At 35.7% G+C, this 22,657-nt stretch overlaps 1 protein-coding gene across 4 annotated transcripts in view; it reads left to right on the top strand.

The window, feature by feature from the left end:
• The window catches only part of LGSN (lengsin, lens protein with glutamine synthetase domain), a 127,775-nt gene extending 105,983 nt beyond the window's left edge, over nucleotides 1-21,792 (top strand). For 2 of the 4 annotated variants that reach the window (XM_074333996.1, XM_074333997.1), the window contains 4 exons: nucleotides 8,271-8,400; nucleotides 9,138-9,335; nucleotides 15,841-16,007; nucleotides 20,381-21,756. In XM_074333996.1, the coding sequence (XP_074190097.1) occupies nucleotides 8,271-8,400; nucleotides 9,138-9,335; nucleotides 15,841-16,007; nucleotides 20,381-21,580 (1,695 nt within the window). In that variant the 3' untranslated portion in view covers nucleotides 21,581-21,756. Of the gene's footprint in view, nucleotides 1-8,270; nucleotides 8,401-8,425; nucleotides 8,550-9,137; nucleotides 9,336-15,840; nucleotides 16,008-20,380 lie in introns of those variants that run through there. The other 2 variants (XM_074333998.1, XM_074333999.1) reach the window with 2 other exon arrangements.
• Nucleotides 21,793-22,657: the final 865 nt, after the last annotated feature.

Below are 22,657 nucleotides of genomic sequence, written 5' to 3'. Positions count from 1 at the left end.
AGGGAGAACAGTTTGGTAATCGCTATGGTAATCCAGGTGATAAGGTGGGAAGTGGAAGCACACATTTCTAAATGGTGAATTCACTAAACAGAATTATCACAATGTATTTTAATTCATCCTACTTTAATTTATGCTGCTTTCAAGTTTTCACTGTTATAACCAAGGTGGCGTTGGACATGCTTATTTTGAATTATTTTCTTAGACCAGGTTGCCAGATGTAGGAATAATAGTTAATTGGTATGGATATTTTTAGATTAGTTGGTGCAAATTTGTGATGTCTTTTTTGAAATATCTCTTCTGTAAATAATTTGAATACACTGTCCACCTTTTTTCTTTGAAGAATATACTTTTTTTTAAATAATGGCTAACATTTATTGTGTACTTATTAATTATGTTCTAGTCTGTTTGAAGAGCTTTGCAAATTCAATTCACTTCATCTTTACAGCCAGAAGAATATACTTTAAGGAAACTGAAGACACATTCTTTTCAGTTTGACATTCTTTTCAGTTTGATTCTTTTAAATTGGTAATCATTGATCCTTTATCCTCCCATTATTTCTAACAGTGATTAAACCTTGATGAATTTTCTTGGTTTGCTTTTTTTTCTTGTGTACCTTTATCATTAACGAAATTAGAGTGTATGTTTATACCTCAGACTATAGCCAGTATACAGGGGTCAAAACAAAGGTTTGGACATTAAAAAGGTAACCATTAGAGAAAATTAAAAGTACATGAATATAATCAATGATATTTAGAATCTAAATAACACTGGTTACTTTATTGGAAGGAAACTTATTAGGTCAAATTAGGGTCTATATTTAATGCTTGGCAGAATCCCTTTAGGTTAAGCCTCTTTTGGTTAATTTGATTAAGCCACTGAGTTGAAATGCAAAATGACTAACTTATAGTAAGCCACATAAACAACTCTCAAAAGAAACCCTGTGATGAGAAAATATGAATTATGAAAATACCTTGTAATATGAAACATTCTGTAAGACCATTCCTGTGTATGAGACAAAGGAGTCATCTGATTGAATGGTAACAGAAACATTTCTGAAGGGGGAACCTTTTTTTTCTGGTGGAAATGTCAAAAGAAATCAGAATCAGCCTGTTGTAGTAGAATTTTGAGATTGTCTACGTTAAATGTGAATTAGATTTGCATATTTATGTTTATGTGATCAAAATGAAACTGCGTATCTGTGTTTATGCTCGTGGTTTTTCCAACCCGGTTTATTTCATCCTTCTCTAGCTTCATCTTGGGTGTCCCCTCTTCTGTGCAAGCTTGGCCTAGTTTCTCTGGCTATCGAAGACTCTATTTATGAAATATTCGGCCTGTTTAACAATAGCAGTTTCAGAGTCCAAGTACAAGAATGTGGGGCACGTTGCCTCCTCTGAGAATCCTCACACTACCTGACATACCCTCACCTCTCTGTGACTCTGAGAGGTTCTTTGAGTTTATTGTGTTTAGACTCTAGATCTTCTTAGGTAAGAGATTAGAGCCTGACTCAATGGGCATCATCTCCTGTAAGTTAGGGGCCCATGAGGTAACTTAAAATGAGGTATCTTCCTAAAAGAGATCCCCAGTAATGCATGGTGACTGGGTATTAATAATCATGACTAACATCTATTTAGTTACTTACTGTGCATCAGGCACGGTTTGTTCAACATTATGGTGAAACCAGAAGATTTTTCAGCTGCTTGATAAACATTTCCAAACTTATTTGTAAACAGCTGCAGACAAGAGACCCTTGAGGGTCCCCCTAAACCCTCCAAACTTCTCTAACTGTCCTACTGTTCCCCTGAGGCCCTTGGATCTCTCCACAATCCATCAACTAAATCCTGTAGGGGATCTCTAGAGTTCTGCCCTAGCTTCCCAGCACCCCAACCATGATTGAGGGGCATTCTGAGTGACAGTATTCATTAAAGATGGTTTGAGTATTTGTGCTTTGGAGCCAATTGCCTGAGTTCAAATTCTAGCTCTACTACTTATAAGATGTGTGATTTGGGGCTAATTAGTCTTTCATTGATTCAGTTTTCCTCACCTCTAAGATAGAGATGATAAGGTATTATCTAAAGTGATTGTTTTGAGACTAAATGAATTAAACATGCAGAGCATTTAGAAGAGACTTGGCGCATAGGGGACATAATAAAAGTGTTTGTTATTTTTATTAGCTGTACTTATGGTTTAATATTTTGACCATCATCCCTGAGTACCACACTAGATACCACTCCTGGGGAAAAATAGGTGGTTACTTGCTGCTGCTATCATTGTGCCTAGGGGCCCTTTAAAATTGCTGAATATTCTGAACAGCATTCCAGGTTTTTGAGATCTCCTTTACTCCTTACATTATACCAACATTTAAAAATCATAAAATTTCACATAAAAATCCGGATTTCTGGCATTCCTTGGATATTTGGAAAACTGGCAACACTGGGGAAACATTTTGTCATGGCAATGATCGGCTAGAGTCATGTGTTGGCTCCTTCCTGGGAAGAGGTATCAGCTCTGGTGTTCACCATCCAGCCTGCTGCGCATTTTTGTTATCTGCCTGGAATTTGAGTTTGTTATTCCTGAACTCCCTGAATCGCATCTTTCTTTATAACATGGAAAACTTCAACTTCTATATAACATTTTACTACCTGTTCTAGAGTGTAAGATTCTTTATGAAAGGGACCAGGTTTTATCTATTTTTATGTCTTTGACTTTGCATTACCCATAGTAAGTTACCCCTTGTCTTCACTGTTTGTACTGATGAAGTTTAAGCTGGTGGTGAGTTAAGATGATTTTAACCCTTATACAGGAAAGAGTGGTAGCAAATACAATTATAAAATAATATAAAATTGAGGAAATTGAACAAGTTTTTATGAGTCACACAGATAACATTATGTAATAGAGGTGGAATTCCATTTAGTTCAACTGTCAGGCTATGGCAGTGTGAGAAACTCCTCAAATAATTCCCAGTCTTCCTTGACAGTCATATCACCTTGGACAAATCACTTAAACCCCTGTGGACCTATTTCTGCCTTGGCAAAATTGTAGGTAATAATAAATGTTCCCTGGATGTTTTGTGAGGATTAAATGAAACATAAAATATTGTCTGTTTATGAAATACTTGTAAACTGTTAATATACTTGCTGAGTATATTGTATTTATGGTATTGTTTATAGATGAAGATACCAAGGCTTTAGAAGGACTTGCTGCTTAGTAGAAAAGTCAGAATTAGAACCCAAACCACATGAATCTTGGCTAGTAGATTTTTCACTAAATCATTCACACTGTAATTAAATATAATTGAGAAATTAAGGAGAATAAAAATACTCTAGTGGAGGTGGTATAAACCAGGGATCCACTAAATTTGTTTCCGCTATTAAAGCTATGTATATACTCTGAACATCCTAGTATAAGAAAATCAAAAAAACTGAACTAAATGTATTCGTCACCTGAAAAAATTCTTTTTGAGCATCTCTTATGGAGTCAGAGGCATGTACTATGACTTAGTTTTTGGGTTTTTATTGGTGAAATTTTCAGATTAGTAACTACTGCATTTCCCCTGAAAATAAGACTGGGTCTTATATTAAGTTTTGCTTCAAAAGACGCATTAGGGCTTATGTTCAGGTGATGTCATCCTGCAAAATCATGCTAGGGCTTATTTTCCAGTTAGGTCTTATTTTGGGGGAAACACGGTGGGTGAATTGCCTTTGTTGTTTTCTTCAGATCCTTTTCATTTTGGTGTGGTTTATAGGAAGGCAGGTGAATGTCACTAAAATTAACTTTCTCTGGGCTCGAGTCTCTGGCATTTAGGAAGCAGAATGGCATTTTGAAATAATAAGACCTGTTTATAAACTGCATCTTTCATTCACTCTTGTGCCCCTGGGCAAGCTATTTTGGGTCTCACTTTTCTCATTTGTAAAATGGAGATTCTACAACCCTGAGGATTATGCTGAAGGAATGTGCCTGGCAAAGTGCTCAATTTTAGCACATTGTTAATTCAGTTGTATATTAGAGTTTCAAGCTGGAAGAAATCTTAAAATTTTTCTCATTTGATTCTTCTGTCTGAATATGAGGGGATCCCTAATGGGTCAAACTAATACAAATGTTAATCTCCTCAGTTTCCTTTGGTATTTATATACCTGGCCAAGTATTTCATTTTCTAAACAAGACTTCTTAAAAAAAACAGACACATGTATATAGAAAAATATTTATCAAAAATACAATTATATAACATATATTTCTGGCAATCAAATTTTAGAAATAGTGAATATGTACAATAAGCTAGTATATCACTGTCAGAATTCGATCAGAAGTACATCAGAAAAATTTACACAAATATTTGAATAAAATCATAAACTGCTAGGAAAAAAAAACCCCTACTATCTCACACAAATATAAGATTATCTGGAGTGAAAGAGACTACAATTTTCTAAGAAGTGAAAACTGTAAAGTAACAAAAAGTCTTTATCTTGTGAAATACATCTTTGTTAACATAGAATCAAAAATAATATATCATAATTACATATAAACACAAAAAAGTGAAATTCTTTTTTTCCTCTTTTAATATGCAGAGGCTGAATTGGTTTTATTGACTAATGGGTACAGCTGTGCCTCAGCAACAATTCTGGTCATGTATTTATACAACTTTCTCCCAGATGTGGAACTTATCAGAGCCTGCTCTTCAAAAAGATAAAATAGCTCAAAACATTTTAGAATGTAATTTTTGACCCTGACCCTGCCACTTTCCTCTCCCCTCAAACCACAATGAGGAGATTGTAACAAACAAACACGACTAAAAATAGCAATGTCAGCTTTAAAAATAAATTAATTTTTTTCAGTGTTAGCTTTTGTGTCCTGGGACTGTAGGCGTGATTCTGTCCACTATTGGTGTAGTGACAGCCTAGCTCTCCACCCAAACTGTCCAACTCTCTGCTAAAAATAGCCCTTGACAGGTCTGTCAAGGGATCCTGTCAAAGATTATGATTGGAGTTAGAAGTTTGATCATTTTGTTTAAAGATGTTTTTCTTTACATTTTCTTAAGCTGTAAAACAGTTTGAGTATGATATTTGTTTTACACATATAAAACACAGTCATGTTTTGCTTATTTGTAGACAAAATTAGGTTTACATTTAAGAGCAATTTTAGAACACTAGCCATGCCACCATGCAGATTAAAATGTTGAGGACAAATAAACTTTCTGTAGTTCATAATCTGATGAAGTACACCTCAAAAACTTAAGCAAATATATCTACAAGGGAAAGCAACTTGATCTGGAATTTCACATGGTTCATTTCCACATCAAGATCAAACATATTTATTAGTTGCTTTTTTTTTTTAATTTTATTTTATTAAATTTATTGGGGTGACAATTGTTAGTAAAATTACATAGATTTCAGGTGTACAATTCTGTATTACATCATCTATAAATCCCATTGTGTGTTCATCACCCAGAGTCAGTTCTCCTTCCATCACCATATATTCGATCCCCCTTACCCTCATCTCCCACCCCCAACCCCCGCCCCCCTTACCCTCTGGCAACCACTAAACTATTGTCTGTGTCTATGAGTTTCTGTTTCTCATTTGTTTGTCTTGTTCTTTTGTTGTTTTTGGTTTATATACCACATATCAGTGAAATCACATGGTTCTCTGCTTTTTCTGTCTGACTTGTTTCGCTCAGCATTACTCTCTCAAGATCCATCCATGTTGTCACAAATGTTCCTATATCATCTTTTCTTACTGCCGAATAGTATTCCATTGTCAATGCAATCCCCATCAAAATCCCAATGGCATATTTTAAAGAAATAGAACAAAAAATCATCAGATTTGTTTGGAACCACAAAAGACCCTGAATAGCCAAAGCAATCTTAAGAAAAACGAACAACAATGGAGGTATCACACTTCCTGACTTTGGCTTGTACTACAGGGCTACAGTAATCAAAACAGCATGGTATTGGCAGAAAAACAGACACATAGACCAATGGAATAGAATTGAGAACCCAGAAATAAAACCACATAAATATGGACAGATAATTTTTGACAAAGAAGCTAAAAACGTACAATGGAGCAAAGACAGCCTCTTCAATAAATGGTGCTGGGAGAATTGGATAGCCACGTGCAAAAGAATGAAACTGGACTGCTATTTGTCACCATGTACCAAAGTTAATTCAAAATGGATCAAAGACTTAAGCATAAGACCTGACACAATAAACTGCATAGAAGAAAACATAGGTACTAAACTTATGGACCTTGGGTTCAAAGAGCATTTTATGAATTTGACTACAAAGGCAATGGAAGTAAAAGCTAAAATAAACGAATGGGACTATATGAAACTTAAAAGCTTCTGCACAGCAAAAGAAACCATTGACAAAATAAAGAGGCCACCAACTGAATGGGAGAAGATTTTTGCAAACAGTGCCTCCGATAAGGGGCTAATATCCAGAATATACAAGGAACTCATGCAACTCAACAACAAAAAAACAAACAACCCAATTGAAAAATGGGCAGAGGACTTGAAGAGACATTTCTCCAAAGAGGACATACAAATGGCAAATAGACATATGAAAAAATGCTCAACATCACTAATCATCAGAGAAATGCAAATCAAAACCACAATGAGATATCCCCTCACCCCAGTCAGAATGGCTATCATCAACAAGACAAATAGTAAGAAGTGTTGGAGAGGCTGTGGAGAAAAAGGAACCCTCATACACTGTTGGTGGGAATGCAGACTGGTGCAGCAGCTATGGAAGGCAGTGTGGAGGTTCCTCAAAAAATTATGAATAGAATTACCCTATGACCCAGCAATCCCTCTCCTGGGTATCTACCCAAAAAATCTGAAAACATTTAGAGATAAAGACACGTGTGCTCCAATGTTCATTGCAGCTTTGTTTACGGTGGCCAAGACATGGAAACAACCAAAATGTCCTTCGATAGATGAATGGATAAAGAAGTTGTGGTATATTAGTTGCTTTTTAACCAAATAAATTCTAGTTGCTTTGGAGAAGGAGCTCCGAAAAGTCATCCAAAAATCGGCAACGACCACTTTTCACTGTAGATCCCTTCCACAGTAAGGCTTTCCGGGTTCAATCAGCAAACAATACAAAGAAGTGTTCAAGATCTGGACGGGCAGTGTGACACCCTCGGACCTCCCCATTGGGTTGCACGGTATAGTGGAAATTGCTGTGCTCCTTTACTGGCAGCCCCTGTGAAGGCCTGCCAACTGTAAGCCTCCCAGCCTCCTGGGAATTATTCTGCACTTGACCCTGAACACTCCTCTTACCTTCCTCCAACACCAGGATGAACTGCCACTTGGGAGTTGCCACTCAGAGTGGGTGGCTAATGGTGGCAACTACAGAATTTAACTAGACTTGGTCAAATTATATTTGGGGACGAGAAGCAGAAAAGATAAGACACCAAACAAATAATGGCCCAAGTGCTTTTATTCAAAGCATTTGTATTTTCAAATATTTTTGAAAATTAAAGGATAGAACTAAATGTATTCATCATCTGAAAAAAATTCCATATGAAATCTTAGAAGAAACAAGGTTTGAAAGGCACAAATGTAGTAGGGTGTGAAGGTAGAGGGACAGCATCACCCAGGCAACCTTCACTTTTGATACCAATTGCAAGTTGTAGAGTTCCCCATGACTAATCTTAGATGGATATGGCTATTTATGAAAAGTTTTTTTTTTTTAAAGTTTATTCAATTGGTGACAGAGGAAATATGAAATTAATAAAGACTTTAATAAAAAAAATAAAATGATCACCAAATAGCCTTTTATGACGTGCTTTTTTTGAAGTACAGTAAATATTGATGCAATAAGGATAAGCGTCAGGAAGTAAAGAGAAAATAATAAAATTCTGAGGTACTTATACCTCTTGTTAAAAACATTAGAGATCCTAAAAAAGATACAAATCACAAAAAGATGTGTGAGCTGAAATTTGTTTGGTAAAATTTTTTAGGAATAAATAATGTAAAACACCCCAGAGTAAAACATACAGATAGAAATCTTGACTAGTTGGACAAGATCTTAATTTATTTAATATTTTCTGTATCACATATGAAAGGAGCTACAGAAAATCCAGCCTGTCAGCAGAATGTTGGACCTTGTAATTTTGAATTAGTCAAGTAGATGTGGAAATGACAAAATTTGCCTTGTTATAAAAGTATCCTATAATCACTTTAAAATTTAGCTATCCAACCATCATCCCTTCTTGCCATCCAAATTTAGTTGTGTACATGATCTGTTATTTGGTTTTTTGTTTATTAACTATTACAGGATGCAAGAGATGATGGTAATGAAACTGAAGCCAGCAGGATAAATAAATTAAGAAGAATGAGAAAGAAAGTCACTAAACCACATATTTCTTCAACTGAAATGGGAGAAATGGATATATCCAACTCAAAAGGTATCTTGCTGCTATGATCCCTCAAGAACATGTGGTCAATGACAAACTCAATTTGGTCCCCCTTTTCATAAGACATTTTCTTTTTTTTCTAATGGAGAAGCAAACACAAAGAAATAAAATGTATTTCTACATAGGCAACATGAAGAATGGTAAATATAGGATTAGAATGTAAATATATAAAAACAATCAACCTTAATATTCAGAACTTAAAGGGAGCAGAAATAGGAGGTAGTAGAGGGGAAAGAAAAGAGAGACTACAGCAGACGGAACATATAAGTAAGAAGAGAAGCCCATATTTGCTCTGAGAATAAATACAAAGATCATGACTGAGGATTTGGGAGTCCACAATAAAGACGTGGAATACGTTTCCATACCACATGTTGGATTCCAACAAGACTCTGGTGGATCTGAAACATTGATGGAAACAGAAGTTAATTTGGACAACGGACTCAACCCCAGGACCAGTGGTGTTCCAAGGCAGCGGCAGTGGGAACAGCCAATACTTTGCAACAATAAAAAGCAGTCAGACTTTTTGTAGATTTTATTGTTCTTAAATTTTTTACACACAATTTCATCCCCTATGGTCTGCAACCAGGGTGGGCTACTCCCACTGCCCCTTAGTTGGTATGTCGCTGCTTAGGAATAAATTACTCTCCCAAGCATTCCTCTCCATATAATATTGGAAGACAGTTAAAAACAATGGCAACATATTTTAACATTTTTCTTTGTTACTACAGAAAGGAGCAAAAAACAAATGGTGTGCCACAAATTGGGGGATATGAGCAAACCAGTTCTGGGACCTGGTTCTGCTGAATCTCATCTGCCACAAGATGACAAGGCCTCCCAGAATCAGACAATAGTGATAAAACCTTCGCTCTTGAAAACATCAGCCAGTGCTCCTGGTGCTGAATTTAACCCAGACTCCAGTTCTACTGGTAAGGACTCTGGGATAAACTGACATATGATTCCAGCCACGAATCCTAAATTTGTATTTGAATTAGAGATAATGTGATGTTGGTTGTAGAATGCTAGCCTGGGAGTCGGAACACTTAAGAGAATTCATATAGCTATCATTTGTAAAGTGTTTTACAGTTTTCATTACCCACTAGTCTGCTTATCTAGAAAAGGGATGGGTTGTAATGGATGGTCACTCAAGTCATTTCTAAAAGTGAAATTTCGTTATTCTAAATTTCTGGCTTACTAATAGTGATATGGCTATTTTGGACTATGAATGTATTGGTTAAAAATCTCTGGGCCAAATTGTAGAAACTAGTTAAAAAGAAGTTATTCCCTTATTCCACAAGGGAATCCATGATAAAAGGGTTGAACAAACAAGATTTGGAAAGGCACAAATATAGTAGGGTGTGAAGGTAGAGGGACAGTATCCCCCAGGTAACCCTCACTTTTGATACCAATCGCAAGTTTTGGAGTTCCCCAAGACTAATCTTAGTTTTGATAATTCTCTATATGGATTCACAAAACTCACTGACAACAATTATACTCAAGGTTAAGGTTTATTATAGTGAAAGAATACAGATTAAAATCTGCCAAGGGAAGTGACTCATGGGGGAGAGTCCACGAAAGCCCTAAGCATGAAGCTTCCACTTGCTTTCTCCCAGTTGAGTCATGGACAACACTATTCTCTTGGTAACAGTGTATGACCATATGCACAGAGTAATGTCAACCAGAGAAGCTCACCTGAGCTTAGTGTCCAGAGAGTCTTTATTGGGGCTACACAGCCAACTGTCCATATAACTGACCTCAGTCTCCAGTCCTGCTGGGGGTCAAGCTGATACCATGTGACTCAACAATAAATGACATTGCTACATTTTCTAGTGTGGCCAGAAGCCCCAGGTAAACAAAGACACTTTTGTTAGGCAGGAAACTCCAAGAGCTTAGAGATTACCTTCCAGGGGCCAAAGGTAAAGGCTAGAACTCTGCTTGGGTAAGGTGAAATTTTTACTACACCTAGAGCCTAAGAAAGAAGTACAGTCTGGGAGTGAACACTCCATATATACTCCTATATTAGTTTTTTATTGCCACCATAACAAATTATCACAAACTTAGTATCTTAAAAGAATACAATTCATTATCCAGATCTGTATCTTAGAAGTCTGGACTGGTTTTTCTTTTTCAGGTTTTGCAAGGCCATAATCAGTGTTAGCCATCTGGGTTCTTAGCTGGAGACTCTAGGGAACTATCCACTTCCACTTCATTCAGATTGTTGGGAGAATCTAACTCCTTGCAGTTGTAGGACTGAGGTTTGTTTTTCCTTGCTGCATGTCAACTGGGGTGGTCATTACCTCCAAGAAACCTTTCTCTGGTTCTATATCTCAAAGGCAGCAATGCATCAAATCCTTCTCAGGTTTGGAATCTGTCTGAATTCCCCTTCTTCCATATCTCTTTTCTGCCTACAGCTGGAGAAAGTTCTCTGCTTTTACGGGACCACCTGGATAATCCAAGACAATATCCATATTTCAAAATTCATACATAACCTTAACTACATCTGCAAAATCCCTTTTGCCATGCAGTTTAACACAGTCTACAGGTTCCAGGGGCTAGAGTGTGAAAATTGTTGGGATTTTCTATTCTGCCTATCACACCACCTTTCGTCTCTGCATTTCTTTGTGCTTTGGCTTCATGAATTTCTCCACGAAGAGCAGAGCACTGACAGCCCCTAAGCATCAGGGATTAGCAACACAAGTGCCACAGGGGCCAGGTAGATAAAAAATGAATGAGGTGGGCTGGTATAAGAAAATGAGTGGTGCTGGCTGTGAGAAACTAGAACAGAGGTTAGCAAATGATGGCCCAGGGACCAAATTCAGCTTGTTGACTGGTTTTTATAATTAATATTTATGTATTGTCTATGACTGCTTTTGTGCTACAATAGCATAGTTGAGTAGTTGCAGCAGATACCAAATGGCTTTCAAAGCTGCAAATATTTACTGTCTTGGCCCTTTACAGAAAATGTTTGCCAAGCCATGAATTAGAGGATGCATGCCTGTTCCAAACCACCTCAGAGCTCCAGCCAACGGTTGCTATGGAGAAATATCCACCTGATGTTGTCAAATCTAGTTTTTTTCAAGATAAGCTTGAACTCAAGATTTTTACATGAAATTTTCTGATGCTTAAGTGTCAACTAATTTTTAAAAGTTTTTAAATGATGGAAAGACTAATAAGAAAGCATCTGTTGGTGATATTGGCTCTTCTACATTTTGTGACCTTTGTTTTATATAGTTTCAGCCAAAAAGGAGAGATGCAATTTACCATTTGTTAGTCTCAAGTCAAAAAATCTGAGGAAAGAACTTGTGTCATGAGCTTTCTTTGCACAGATCAACTGGGAGTGTGGGTGCCGTTACTGACTCACCTTAGTTAATTCAGAAGCTCTCTCTCTGGCCCAGGGCTAGATTAAGTTTTTATAGGCCCTTAGCACCAAGAAGTTTACAACCCCAAACAAACCATCTTCATATGTATGTCAAATACATAATTTAAAAATAAGTATAAGAATGAACCCCAAAATAAGTGTAACATATTACAACATGGTATTTTCTTCTCTGGAATAACTACTCTGAGTTTTAAAAAAATAACTTTTTTTTTTTCAAAAAGAAGTCACATTCCTCCCACCCCCATGCCCATATTTCCACATTTTATTGTTTTTGTCCCTGTTTTGTACCAGGTTTTTCTGCCCCCTGGGCTTTCTAACACTGCTGGGCTACTGTGATATGGTTGGAGGGTGGGATGCTTTTGCATTAGTAGGGTGGCTTGTGGAGTGGCCATGTGGATGAAGGAGGGCTGGCCCTGGGAAAGGAGCATGGCGGATGATCCCGGGCATTCATGAGTTAAATGGATTACAGCGTGTACTCTTCCCTTTTTGAATTGATATTTCTGAAAGCTAAAATGCCTATTCAATCTGTCTTTTATAAGTGACCATGACTTTCTCTCCACAACTGAAATATGTCCTCATTGTCACTGAACACAGGCAACATTTCTCCCAGGCCTCCTAGTTGCTACAGAGCATGGAGGTTGTGTGTGTGTGTGTGTGTGTGTGTTCTTATTTTTCCCTCTAAACACTTACAGCAATAAAACTTCCTCTATAAAAGCACACTGATTTAATTTATTAGTCCTCTTAGGGGATGGGAAAGGAGAACACCTCCCAGGAACTACACTGTAAGCAAAACAAATGAGCACCTGAATTGGGAATCATCTGCCCGCTATTCATCATGTGCAACTGGGAGGGGCTGACCAAAAAGTTTAATTGTAACTAACAAGTATGATTTATTTGAAGAAAAGAGATTCAGACAATGATGCAACAAGATTAGTTACTGCCTTGAAAATGAAATTAGATTGGAGAGGGTTGGCATATTTGGTGAACGAATTATACTTTTTGGTACTTAGGATACATGCCAAATATGTGATGTCAATTTTTGCTTGTTAATTAGACAAGGTCTACACACACAGTATTAATTAATTAAATAAATAATTAATCAAATCACACACCCACTTAATAAAGTCATTGAGTCCCTGTAATATGTCTGTACTGCTACAGGTACTGGGGATACAGCAACAAGTAAAGCTAAGCCCCTGCTTTCTTGAAGCTGACATGCAAGTGGGGAAAGACAGACAATAAATACGTGCTTATACAATATGGCAGGTGGTGATAAGAATTCTGAAGGAAATGAGACCAAGATGGTATATTGTTATGGACCAAATTGTGTCTTCCCAAAGTTCATATGTTGAAGTCCTAACCTATAGTACTTCATACTGTGACTGTATTTGGAGACAGTGTTTTAAAAGAGGTTATTACTGTTGAATGAGCTGTGTAGAGTGGCCCCTCATCCAAATGACTGGCATCCTTATCAGAAGGAGAGATTAGGGGACACACACACACACACACACACACACACACACACAGAGAAAGAGAGAGAGAGAGAGAGAGAGAGAGACAGAGAGAGAGAGAGACAGAGAGAGACAGAGAGAGACAGAGAGACAGAGAAAGAAAGAGAGAAAGAGAGAGAGAGAGAGAAGATAGACATCTATAAGCCAATGAGAAAGGTCCTCAGAAGAAACCAACCCTCCACACATTTTGATCTTGGATGTATACCCCTCAAACTGTCAGAAAATAATTTTCTTACCACCTAGTCTGTGGTATTTGTTATGGCAACTCAGCAAACTAATACATACACTTGCTATGCAGCCATAGTGCAATTTCATGATCTTAAAGTGAATCAGTGATTGGACCTGTCCACATTGTGATCAAATCTCATATAATTAATACTCCAGGTGGTTGATAATATTTTGTTCATTTTTTTCAACATTTTTCACCATAGTAAATTATTTCACCTCTATGGCATATTTATTATCTATAGTTACTCAATAATATAAAGCTGTATGAGGGCAGGGCTTTTTCTGACTGCTTCTTAGATCTATGTCCAGTATAAATAATAGTGGTAATTAAAAAAAAATGTATCTTGAGTGAATCACTGTTTTCTTATTTTAAAATAATACATATTTATTATAGAAACTTTAGAAGATACAGATAAGGCAAAGAACCAGTAAGATTACCTGTGATCATATTACTGGTGAACAAACAAAATGACCTCACTCCTTTAATAGGAGATGTATTCTGACTGTTTATGTCATTAAAATATTTATAGCTTATATATAATTGCTTGCAATGTTTAGAATACTGATTATCTGAAATTTTCTATATTTTAAAGTACCTGTACATTTTATTTTCTTTAAGGAACATTATTCAACTTGGGCAGAAAACCCAATACTTCAGAATAAGTTGGGAATACAACAACTGCTAATTTAGCATGAAATATTTTAATTGCTACAGCTTAATTGTTTGTGTTAAGTGGAAGGTAGTTATAAACCCTCAGGAGTCTCAGAGTAGCCAAATGTATCAGTGACAGGACATTATCTCTAATGAATTTGCATAGGTGGAACCAGTAATTTGTTTTCCTCCATGCTTCATGTACTTAAAATGTACTTAATCTATGTTTTTAAGCTGTCAATCTTTATGCTTATTTTTAAAGCTTAATTATACATTGAAAAAGATTACCCAGGTATCACTTTAAAATCATAGCTGTTCGATGCCAGTGATGTGACACATTGATGGGTATTCAGATTCAGACATGTTCGTGATACCATTACTAGATTTAGAGTAATTGTGTTCACTTTATGCATTTAAGAAACACTTATATGGTGCTTACTGTCTTCCAGGAATTGTTAAATAAATAACTTGCTTAATTGTCATACCAAGCCTGTAGGTATATTGTGTCAATGTGAAAGCTGAGACAGAGAGGATAAGAAAGTTGCCAGGGCAAAGGCAGGATTTGGAGGGAGACGGATGGGCTTCAGTGTTTGTGCAGAATTACTACAGTCTGCTGACTCTCCTAAAAGTTGGGACATTAGCTAACATTTATGATGAATACTATCTTCCTGACCTTTCTATATGATTTAGACATATTCAGTCATTTTATGGTGATGAACCACCCACTAGAAATCAAAAGATTCAGATTCTAGTTTTAATTTTGGCAATGAACTGAGAGTATTATTTGGAGAACCTCATTGTACCCTCTGGGACTTAAGCTAACATGTTGAAGTTGGATGAGATCGTTTATCTCCAAAGTCTCTTCTGACTCTAAAGTTTTAGAATTTGAAGACTATCTTAAAATTTTTGAAAATAATATATTTTTTTAGCTTTCTAATTTTAAAATTGAGTACTCAGTCTAGATTTTTCATCTCCTATACTCTTAATCTTGACAAACACTTTTTTGCTTGCTTATTCATATAAATCTTAAATTTGACAGAAAGATGCAGATGTCTTCAATTCAGATGCCAATATAAAGATATAAAGCCTTTTTGGCAAACAAAACAAGACAAAAAACATATAGGAACTTTTAATTTAGGTATTACCAGTTTGTTCAAGAAGCTCAAAATATTTTTAATGGTAGTCATCTATGTACAGATTTATGTGGTGACAAAGCTGTCCAGTTATATAAATATATTCTAATTTTCATAAGCAAAGGCATCTTTGGTAAGTACTTAGATATGATATTGCTATATGCTTATATTAATAATCTTAACGTTCACCCAGTCCCAAATGATAAATAATCTCTTAGAGACAATATTCTTGGGAATATGGTAAAGGCAGAGTAAAAAAGGTAATATCTCTAATCTAAGCCAATGACATGAATATACTGGGGTGCCAAAAAATGTATGCACATAACTTGTATTCATCTTTTCTTATCAGTATATATTATTACAACTTTAATACAGTTTTTTCCTTTCTTAAAATGTATATACATTTTTTTTGGCACCATCTGTGTGATGCTTTTGTTAATAATCATAATGAACAATTCACTACTCTCTAGCTTCCTTTCAGTTCTCAGTTCATAATGATCTAATGCTCTAGAACCATCCTTTATCTTACAGATAACACCAGCAACAGCACTCAAATTCCGACTGCACCTCAACTCTCCTCTAGAATGAAGCAGATTAAACAAGAGATGACCAAAAATCACCTTCAGTTTGTGAGATTTGAAGCAACAGATCTGCATGGGGTGTCCAGGTCTAAGAGTATCCCTGCACACTTTTTCCAAGTGAGTTTTCCAAGTAGAGTTATGCTTGAATGTAATTTCATGACCATTAGCAAGCAAATGGTCCTTATTACTCTCTGTTATTTTATTGTAATCTATACAGCAACTTTAGTTGAAAAACAATAATTTATTTTGCTCCTTCCCTTGTCCCTCCCCAAACACATTATTGCTCCCTGAGGAGCTGAACATATACTTTCAGCTTCCAAACAGCAATTTCTTTACCCAATAGAAATATAAAACTAATTAAGACTGGTAATTTTAGTCCTTCTGCCTTGAGTAATTCCCCTCCACAGAATTATATTTTTTATTTTACTGCAATTATGAAGATTATATTTTGTTTGACATAAGAAAATTGCAACAGAAGACCCAGGAGTAAATATAAAGGGAAAAAAATTAATTAAATAGAAAGAATTGGCTAGATAAAAAGCACATCCCTTCTAATTCTGATAAGAAAATACCCTATTGTTGTTGGATGACTTAATTAATATTAAGTTCTCAAAAATAGTGATATCAAGAAATATTGCATTGTTGAATATGTTTGGAGACTTTCTGAGATTGTTTTTCAGTTTATGTCATGTATTTATTTTAATAACAGATTTATTGTGCTACTGAAATATTGCTTCTTAGGAAGAGACACCAGTCAGTATTATATACAAAAGTATAAAAGTTAAGCATACTTTAAGCTTATTTTTTAAAATACATCTTACTTTTATCACTTTCATATCAAATTATAATTTTCTAATTTGCTTTATGTTTGAAAAAAATGGGCGTCTTCAAAACACTTTTTCAAAGAATTCCAACAGATTCAAACTTGTTTCTTAAAACATTCTTTAGATCTACAGATATTATTTCCTTTTTATCCAGGCAAGAGCACATGTTGGTTAATTTTGATAACAAAATGTGAAATTTATTGTGGACAGGCCCAGAATCTAATTCACTTGAATTTCTTTCAATCAATAAGAAAACATAACTAGCACTTCAGCCACTTGCCAGAGACCTCAATATGAAACTGTTTGCTATTCAGCTTTTATCAAATTCTAATCATTTATTCAACTAATGGCATCTAAAACTACATATTTTAAACCTTACTCTAGTCTTTATGAAAATATAATTTAATATGTTCCCTACATTTGTTGAGGATTGATATAATTGACATAAAGAGAAAATGTCTGCCTTCTTATTTTAAACTGCTATTGAAAATATTTTCCATTATCTTGTTCAACGTCCCACATATAAGAAGCACTTTTTCTTTTTTTAAGGTTTTGATGGGGGAAAAGTTCATCTATCATGAATATTTTAATATAACTCATTATACTTCATCTCAATTGCTGTATTTATTCTTAGCCCCCACTTTTTAATACATTTCATTACCCCTTTCATTATCTAGTTATTATTATTTTATTCTTATTTAGTGACCAAACAGTATCTATATATTTTTTTAACAAAATGATTTAGATTTATTTTGGAGATTGTAAAGGTATAAACAAGAGTTTACATCATGAATATTTATAATTTAAGATTAAATAATTGATTTTGGAAAATTTATTGTGACTAGACATTAAAAATAATTTCATCTGTGCAAACCAATCTAAACAACATATATATATATATATATATATATATATATATATATATATATATATATATGCAACTCTGTATGGGAAATTCAATAAACAAAGAGTGCAGTCAATAATTTGAATTTGTCAATGGCTTAGTAAAAAGTAATTTCAAACTTTATAAAATAATTTTAAAACTGTTTTTCTATTTGTGGAAAACAAAATGCTAATGTGAAAATTATTGTTAGACCATAAAGGGATATAAAAGATAATATAATCCATCTTCTTCATTTACAGATGAAGGGAATAGGCCCAGAGAAGTTAAGGAAAGCATTTTAAAAATACTACAGGCAGTTAGTGGTAGAGCTGGGATGTCAGTCAGAGAATCCTCACTTCCATTTCCAGTGCTTTTTTTTTTTTTTTTACTGAAATTTCTGCCTCTGGCCTTTATATTTCCTTTTATTATTAATTATAGCTAAGTGTTCTTTCTTATAAAATTGAAAAAAATGTTGATTTTTAAAACAAGTCTTCTACTAAGAAAACAGGCAAAGATTGTTACGAAATGGGAAAAGGCCAAACAGGGAACTTCTGATAATGATGGTTTATGCTTCTTTTAGAGAATTTACCATGTGCCTGGCACTGTGCTAAATGCCTTTCAAACATTAGTTTATTTAAACTTACAAACAACTTATACTATCTCTGTTTTACCAAAGAATTGGTGTTTATTTAAATTATATGCAGATAATGTAGGTTCTTTCTATCTTTGATTTAATCAAAACATGATACATTGCTATAGAATTCATAACCAATTCTTTGGTTATTTCAAAAGGTGACCTTTACTGTGGTCCAAATTTCAGTTATCAGAGATTTGAGCTATTCTGTAAGAATTTTTATTGAGTCCCTGGTGTTCTATATTGGAGTATGAAGTTGTCCTAGTGCTTTATATTTATAAACACAATTTAAGTTAACAATCGTTGTCATGAACAAGATCTGTTTTTATGTATTTATATATTTGCCACCACTAATAAAGAATTGTTTGAATCCAGAATGTCCAAAAAAGAATAAAGAAAATGACAATTAAAAAAGAGTGCTCAGAAAAATACTGATTAAATAACCTGAAGTTGTGACTTTTTACTATTCTGTCAATTCGTGAAGGACTATTGGAGTGAAATGGTAACAAGCTAGTTTCTATTGTTTACAGCCAAGTGAATACAAACACAGATTTAAACTGCAGCAACTCTAGGTAGTCTCATGAATAAAATACATTACCCCCCATTTTCGATATATGCAGAACTAACATACAAATTTTCAAACTAAGGAATTGACAAGTAGGGAAATAACATTATTTCTTACAGTGAAAATCTGAACGAAAGGATTTCATGTTTAGTATTCTAAAATCCCACAATGTATGTGTGTGTGTGTGTGTGTGTGTGTGTGTGTGTGTGTGTGTGTACAGTTTATACAGACAGGTCCTTGAATGAGTTGAAAAATTAAACAGGCAAATGAGAAGTGCTTGACTTACTCAAGTTTATTACAGGTAAAAGGAGATTTGGATCAGCCAAATCAAATGGCACTTGGCAATACGTATAGAGATGGTGGAATGTGAAGAAGGGTGGCACACAAAGGCAGAAGAATAAACTAGTAGCTTGCCTCTGCTAGCACCAACCTCTCCTGGGTAGCCATGCTCTTTGCGATTTGGAGGTAGTACAAGAAGCAATTTGGCTTGTAGGATGTCAGTATGTTTTATTAACATCATGATACTCACTGACATCACTGGAACCAAACTTTATAGTCAGCTTTTTCTCCATCCATTAATGTAACCTTCAACACATGAAGCCTTTTTGATATTCCCATGACACAATTTCTAGAAATTGTTTTATGTGTCTATTTGACTTTAAAACCTTACCACGTCCCTGTTGTCTGGCACATAGCAAAAGCTAAATAAACGACCAAATCCATTGACCCCAAGAAGTATATTGCTCGAGAGTGTTTTAGTAGTCACCTAGTTTATTATGTGTGTTTCACAGACATGGAAGCTGATGCACATAGTCCAGCGACTTGCCTAACTTCACACAAGTAATTAATGGAAGAGCTAGGAATAGAAGTCATATGTAGTGACCCCAGGTCATGTTGACTGGAAGGCTACCACATTTTGGAAATGATAACTTTGGAGATATGGGTCCACATCCACAGGCAAGGTTTCTGGGACTCTTTGAGTCTGTGAGGTAGTTCATTGTTAAGTAGGCTGTAAAAGTGAATGAAGAGAAGAGTGCGGCTGTCAGCAGGCTTGGCCCCTCTGGTGTTAGGACAACTATCCTGTGTGTTGTAGGACTGACTAAAGTCGGGTGAGACGGACTAGGAATTCTTTACTGTAGACTTTTGAGAGTCAGCTAACTATGGAGATTCCAATAGAACAAGCCCAAAGAAAGCCTTATCTGAAGTATTAGGAACTATGCCATAAAACTAAAAGTGCTTTAAGAAGTACTTTTGGTTATGATCACTTCAAATAATTCCATATAGTTTTACTTTACCTTTGTCATTTGCTGTAAAGCCACTTTCTTTCTCATTCTACCTTTTATTTATGACTGCTATTTTCAGATTCAAGAGCGTATGAAGACTTCAAGGCTAAACATATTAAGAGTTATTTTTTAAAAATATCTTTAGGATTTTATTTTAAAATATTTAAAATTTATCTGAAATTAAGGTAGTGTTGACCAACAGATGTGAAACACATTTTTTTTTCCTCATCAGCAAGTTCCCCCCTCCACTTCTTGCTTTCAAGTTTCGAAACTAAATTGCTCTATCCTTTAACTTCTTTAGGAAAAAGTGACCCATGGTGTTTTTATGCCCCGAGGTTATCTTGAATTGATACCAAATCCTAAGGACAATGAAGTGGATCACATAAGAGCAACGTGTTTTAATAGTGACATAGTCCTGATGCCAGAGTTATCAACCTTTCGAGTTTTGCCATGGGCTGAGAGAACAGCAAGAGTGATATGTGACACGTTCACTGTGACTGGTGAGCCTCTGCTGACGTCCCCCAGGTACATTGCAAAGCGGCAACTGGACCAGCTGCAGGACTGTGGCTTTTCCCTGCTCTCTGCCTTCATCTATGATTTTTGCATTTTTGGTGTCCCTGAAATTATCAATTCAAAGACCATATCTTTTCCTGTTTCAACATTGCTAAATAATCATGACCAGCCCTTCATCCAGGAACTTGTGAATGGTTTGTATCACACTGGAGCCAATGTTGAGAGTTTTTCCTCTTCTACCAGGCCTGGTCAGATGGAAATATGTTTTCTGCCCGAATTTGGCATCAGTTCAGCTGATAATGCATTTACCCTCAGAACAGGTGTCAAAGAAGTGGCGAAGAAACATAATTACATCACTAGCTTTTTCATTGAGACTGGATTCTGTAATTCAGGAATTTTGTCTCATAGTCTCTGGGATGTTGATGGGAAGAAAAACATGTTCTGCAGCAGTTCCGGAACTGAGCAGCTCACGATCACTGGGAAAAAATGGTTGGCAGGACTCTTGAAGCACTCTGCTGCTCTCAGCTGCCTGATGGCTCCTGCTGTTAGCTGCCGAAAGCGTTATTCCAAAGAGAGTAAAGACCAGAAGGAGAGTGTGCCTACAACATGGGGATATAATGATAACAGCTGTGCTTTTAATATCAAGTGTCATGGGGAGAGAGGAACCCGGATAGAAAATAAACTGGGCTCAGCAACAGCAAACCCTTACCTGGTGCTGGCCGCGACTGTTGCTGCAGGCTTGGATGGACTTCAAAGCAGTGACGGTACATTGGCTGCTCCAGATGACAGCACAGAGCTTTATCAGTCAAAGCCTTCTGAGATCCCTTTGAAACTGGAAGATGCCCTTGTGGCACTGGAGGAAGATCAGTGTCTGAGGCACGCTCTAGGAGAAACTTTTATTCTCTATTTTGTTGCCATGAAGAAATATGAATTGGAAAATGAAGAAACGGATGCTGAGAGAAATAAATTCTTAGAATATTTTATTTAGAATGGAACCCTTAACTATTCCTTTAGAGATGTGATTTTTACTTAAGTAGCTGATCTACCAGAAAGAAAAAAGTTGGATTTTATAATTAACAGCAAGCACATTACACATGCTTTTGCTCTTTTTTTGTCCCCATGGAATATTTGACAGATGAAGTGGGACTGCTGAGAGGATTCTGATAACAATAAAGTTGTGGTGAAGCTGTAATATGCAAACTTACCAGGTCTTGTCAGTCATTCATCATTTTTTCTGCGTATGTTGACCTAGATAGAAATATTGAGTGTTGTTTTCAGACAACAGATATATTCACACAATAAAAAAGTCTGAAGAATTAGAAAGCAAATTAAATGATTAAAAAAAAGAAGAAATCATTTCAATTATACAGACAGGTTGTGACTGCCAGGGAGACAAAAATACTTACTAATATAATCTCACTACTCAAGACATATTGAGGATCTATTTTACAAGCATCACTATGATGTTTCTAAATAAATTAAATAAGTTTTGCAAAAATATGTCATGATAACAAGTCAGCAGAAGTGTTCACATATGTCTCTTCTCTTTTTATCCTTTGTTATTAGTTCCTGAAAGGCCTAGAAATTTCAAAACTATAATGTTCACAAGAAACAAATCCGTAAGAAATAGAATTCAGGCTGGGAACGATGAGGTCAAATATTTAAAAGTAGTTAAAACCGTTTTTTTAGACAATGCCTCATATAGTAGCCCAATACATGAAATATAGGTGGAATGGGTATGTGTGGGTGGGGGGTGGGGGGCAGCTCTCTGTGCTTTGCTCCTTTCTTTGAAACTAGAGATTTCAAAGATACCTCTAGTGCTTTGTGAAGTGTGGGACCAACTGCCTAGATAACTAGGGCTATGTTTGCAGCTTAAAGTTGTATTTAAATTACTGATTCTGCTGCCCACAGAGGTTGGTATCTCCCCAGAGAATATTCATTCCAGACCTTTGTTTGAATAAGATAATATTGGAACTACCAGTAAAGTTTAGCTTCTTTTGGGAAGAAATCCAAAATCCACTTACTAGCGAATGAAAACCTTATTCTGCTTAGGATCAAACAGAGA

This window comes from Rhinolophus sinicus, linkage group LG05 (assembly GCF_036562045.2).
Source record: "Rhinolophus sinicus isolate RSC01 linkage group LG05, ASM3656204v1, whole genome shotgun sequence".
Classification (NCBI taxonomy): Eukaryota; Metazoa; Chordata; class Mammalia; order Chiroptera; family Rhinolophidae; genus Rhinolophus; species Rhinolophus sinicus.
This window is presented reverse-complemented; position numbering and strand designations above follow the sequence as displayed.